The sequence below is a fragment of the Leptosomus discolor genome, chromosome 2, assembly GCF_034619465.1.
Source record: "Leptosomus discolor isolate bLepDis1 chromosome 2, bLepDis1.hap2, whole genome shotgun sequence".
NCBI classification, from domain to species: domain Eukaryota; kingdom Metazoa; phylum Chordata; class Aves; order Leptosomiformes; family Leptosomidae; genus Leptosomus; species Leptosomus discolor.
Genome location: NC_141392.1, coordinates 104488102 through 104492820, shown reverse-complemented (window position 1 = coordinate 104492820; position 4719 = coordinate 104488102). Strand labels below are relative to the sequence as shown.

At 40.2% G+C, this 4719-nt stretch overlaps 1 protein-coding gene across 1 annotated transcript; it reads left to right on the top strand.

The window, feature by feature from the left end:
- Window positions 1-496: 496 nt before the first annotated feature.
- On the top strand, window positions 497-4451 carry CLN8 (CLN8 transmembrane ER and ERGIC protein). Its single transcript, XM_009961118.2, has 2 exons — window positions 497-1103; window positions 1512-4451. The coding sequence occupies exons 1-2, from the start codon at window positions 561-563 to the stop codon at window positions 1824-1826; spliced, it is 858 nt and encodes a 285-aa protein (XP_009959420.2). The 5' UTR covers window positions 497-560; the 3' UTR covers window positions 1827-4451.
- Window positions 4452-4719: the final 268 nt, after the last annotated feature.

Below are 4719 nucleotides of genomic sequence, written 5' to 3'. Positions count from 1 at the left end.
TCTGTATTTGAGATTCTGAATTGCACACAAAGCTGTAGGAACTGGTGGAAAAATCAGTGAGGGAAAAGCAGGGCAGTAGGAGAATAATGGAGTAGGAGAGTAACTGCATGCTGCTGTTGAAATACAAGTTTTATAAGTAAAAAACCAGGGTTTGCTGCTTGTATTTTCTCTTCCTTTTTCTTGCCTTCCTACTTTGCCCTCTTCAGCTTTTGTTTCAGTGCATTACTTTGTAGTAGTACAGATTTTGCAGGCCGGTTGTTAATCTTAAACACATTGCTTAGGTAGACACACAGACAAAAAGCCTTGTCTTTGGGATGACTGTGCCTAATGGCAACAGGACCACAGTCGTAACTGCAGTGGAAGTGAGTTCTCTGTGCTTTAGAAGCTATATATGTGGATGACCTAAATTCACTTAACTTTTTTTCTCCTTGTTCCAGATGGAAGAGTTCATGGTTTCTGGTTTGCGTAATAGCAGAGGCTGAATAGGCATAAAGGAGCCTATAGTGCGGGTGAGGAGTGTCAAGCCCCTTGCAAGGCTTTGCTCTGTAAAAAAAGAAGAAATGAATCCTACAAGCGATGATCCAGTGTTTGGGACCATTTTTGACTGGGACTATCTCTTATGGGAAATTCGTTTGATGTTTTTAGCTGCTGGTTTTTTAATCTACTTGGGAGTATTTCTTCTATCTCACTTGTTGTCTTCATGGATAAGTACCACTTACCGTGCCTTGTATGCAAAGGAGAAGGTATTTTGGAATATGGCAGTCACACGTGCTGTGTTTGGACTTCAGAGTTGTGTTGCTGGGTTATGGGCTTTGCTCATAGATCCCGTTTTTCATGCTGACAAAGTGTATTCACAGCAAAAGTGGAGTTGGTTTAACTGTTTAATAGCTGCTGGATTTTTCTTGCTTGAAAATGTAGCTGTTCACATGTCCAACATTATTTTTAGAACATTTGATGTGTTCTTGGTACTTCATCACTTGCTTGCTTTTGGTGGCTTGGCTGGTCTAGTAATTAATGTGAAATCTGGGCATTATCTGCCTTTGATGGGAATGTTGCTGGAGATGAGTACTCCCTCAACGTGCATTTCCTGGATGCTTCTAAAGGTAAGAATGTGGTAATTTTCAAATTACATTTGTAACAGTTTTCATGCATCTCAATTGTCCATAGGTCATCTTGTCTATGGGTGTGGTTTGTCTAGATACCGGTTAGATTAACGAGTTTTGCTGAAAAGCTGTCCATGTTATTGTGGTACCTGCTTTTGTTGTGATGATATTTCTGTAGTCCTCCATATAGGTTTCTGTTTGACACTGTGTGCTGTGGATAGTGAGCTGGTATAGACTTATTCTGAGTTTGAGATGTCATACGCATGTGGAATATCACAGCTCTACATGGAAAAAATGCCTGAGAGTGTGTGTACATGAAAGCTGGATATTTGCCTTAGTTCTGCAGATTCCTCAGTGCCTTATCTTGAGGCAACTATCTCACTTCTGCATACTTTCTTGTTTTTCTAGGCTGGCTGTGCTAACACCTTTTTCTGGAAGGCAAACCAGTGGGTGATGATCCACCTGTTTCACTGCCGCATGATTCTTACTTACCACATGTGGTGGGTGTGTATTTTCAACTGGAATTCTGTGGTGGAAAATCTGGGACTTCTTCATTTTATTGTTTTATTCTCGGGATTATTTGCCGTTACACTAATACTTAACCCATACTGGACATACAAAAAAACTCAGCAACTCCACCGCCCAACTGACTGGAACTTTGAAAATAAAGCGATGGAAAATGGAAACTTAAATGGTGAAACACAAGAAAAGAAGAGGATGTAACACAGAAACAGCTCTTTCCTAGCAGGGTAGTGGAAGAATACAATGCAAAGTAATTCTTTGCCCGTGAACTAGAAGCTTTTGCAAGAAGCTCGTTAATACAGTGATTCCTTGTTGATAGTGTTCTGTATGCACCAGAAGTATTTAAAAGCATCGTTTTTGTTTCATATGTGCATACACATAAGATCTTCAACCTCTTAGTTACAAATTATGCCAACAATTTTGTCAGGTTGGGCAGTATTTCATGATTTAGTAATGACATGCTCTCTAATGGCATCCTTTGTCCTCCTAATGCTTCAAAGTGGCTTTACAGTTAATTTATCTGTTAAGCTCAGCTTGAATCAAGTTTAGCTTGAATCCTATTTCACAGGTGTCAGAGATATTGATACTGGAAATTATGTTAAGTTGTTTATTAAGATCAATTATGACACAAGTTACATATGCATGGCCACTTGTGTGTGCCATTAAACCATTCCAAGTGGCTGAACTGGTCAGTGATAGAATGCAGTCATGGCTGGTTTGGTGGTGGGTTTTTTTTTTTTTTGCTTCTTTTAAGTGCACTTGAGGAAGATAATTATTTGAGTGTTTAGTGTCAAAGTGAGTTGTAGTTTCCAGGTTGCCCTCAGTATGGGAGGAGTTCATATCCACCACACACATGCATGTGGGGATGCAGGCATTCGTTATGCTGGTGGTCTAGCTGGGTAATCATAGTGGTCCCTCCTGAACCCGAAATCAATGAAATACAAGAGGCAACAACAGAATGTTTGCCTGGTTTGTCCTTGAAAAGATTGCTGGTTGATTAGCAAAATTACTTTCCTTATGGGTCCCCTGTGTGCGGTCATGCAGTTAGTTCCACTAGTGCTGCTGTTAGTTACTCTTATTTTTGGAAATTCTCTAAGTTATAGAGGGATTTAAAATCTGAGGTGACTCCTCTGTGGAGGAAAGCCTGTTATCACCTCCTTTAGGAGTTCAGTTGTGGGTTTAGTATTTTTATTTTACTTCGAAGAATACACAAAGTGACGCAAACAATCCATTGCACTTTATCTGCCACATCACTAAATCTATCCTTGACCTAAAGAATCGGGTTGCTTTTTCGACAGGAGCTTGGCAAATTGTGGTGGACGCTCCCCTGCTAATAGTGCTGGTCTAGTGGTGCCGCGGTGACATGTTGGGCAGTGAGTGCCCGTATGAAGGTAACGCTAGGAGAGAGTGACGCCTAGTGGCCGGAGAGTGACAAAGATACTAGTCCCTTTTGGCACACCGGACTAGCGAGAGAAAAGGCCTGTCATTTGAAACTTTGTTGTGTAGTGTGACGTGACTGCTACACGGGTTTACTTTCCAAAGTAGTAAGACTGGGCAAGCCCAAGCTGTAAGAATTTTAGGTCAAGGCTTTGTTAGGTTAGAGGCTTTGGGTACTGATCTGCGGTGGAGCGTGTTGTTTTAAATGTGTAAGGGAAACACTTTGGTGTAGACAACCCCATTTTATTAATTTTTGTGGGACCATCTTTTTGATTTTATTCTGAGTGAAGGGAAGAAGCCAGTGGTCAGGTTGCTATGTTCCCTAATTGGCTTTGTGTGAGCACAGAGTTGAAGAGCTGCCCTATTGAGGGAGAGGAACCTTCTTGCTATTAGATCACAAATATGCCAGATAGCATTGATAATGAAGTGGTGAACATCTGAAATTGCCCATTGAAAACTAGGCTGAGGGGGTCATAGTAATTTTACACAGCAACCCAATCTGTTATCCTGCTGACAGTCAGTAGAGAAAAATCTAAATTTTGTGCCACCTTCTTATTTCGAAGCAGGCCAGAATGAGGTTGCAGTGTTTTGTCAGTGTTGCCTGTCTGGACACTATCCTATGGAAAAAAGGGTTCTCTAAAACTTGAAATTATGTACCTCCCCTGAGGGGTTGTGTGTGGGAGACCAACGGTAAAAGTACTTTAGAAGAAAGTAGAGGGATGAATTCTGCAGAAACAGAAGCCATATATGTGATCCAAATGCATATCTTGCAGAATCCAATACCTCACTTGCAGGAGTACCAGAGGGAAGGCAGAGGATAAGTCACCAGATACCAAAATGGCGTGCTCTACACAGCTTAAAACTTAAAGGTTTGGATTGGATAAAACAAGGTAATAATTATAAAAACCCCACCTACAGATTTCTGCAGAATCCTAACAGAAAATGGAAGCATCAGAAGAGAAATAAGTTTGGGCCAAGTGTGTAATCCTTACAGTGGCAGGCTAAAGGAGGTGAAGTTTCTATGTGCTAAAATAAAAGAATATGGAGGGTTTGGGTGAGTAGTGAATTTGGGACTGAAAAAAGAGATTAGGTGTGGTCCAAGCAGACAGGTGGATAGCTAATGTCAGTGGCACCAGACTTCTAAAGTGAAGTATTTTGTATTATTAATTTGTGTAATTTTATTAAGCGTATTTTAAATCTTCCATTAAAAGTATTTTTTTATCATAATAAGGCAATGTTTTTAGTATGCATCTTAGTGTGAGTTTTTTCAGGGAAAGACTGTCAAATCTTTTGCATGTCTTAACTATATAAATGATAATACCTAAGAGCACCTGTCAACTTAAAACACTGCTAGACCAAGAGAACTATGCAATAAAGCAAATAACAGCACTCACTTTGTTTCTGTTGGTTTGAGGGGCGAGGGGATTTTTACAGTCCAGCTAGAAATCCAACGGGACATAAAAATACAGATGACCTTTCTTCACCTTGATGGCCTAGAGCTGGAGTTACCAATTCTGTGACACAGAGCCTTCTTTTTTTTTTTTTTTTTTTTTTTTTTAAATATACTTGAGTGTTTTCTTCATGGCTGTTCCCTTCAAGAGGATTTTCTGGTTAATGATTGTGGATGACTGTCTCATTGCCCTGAAACAAGACTGAA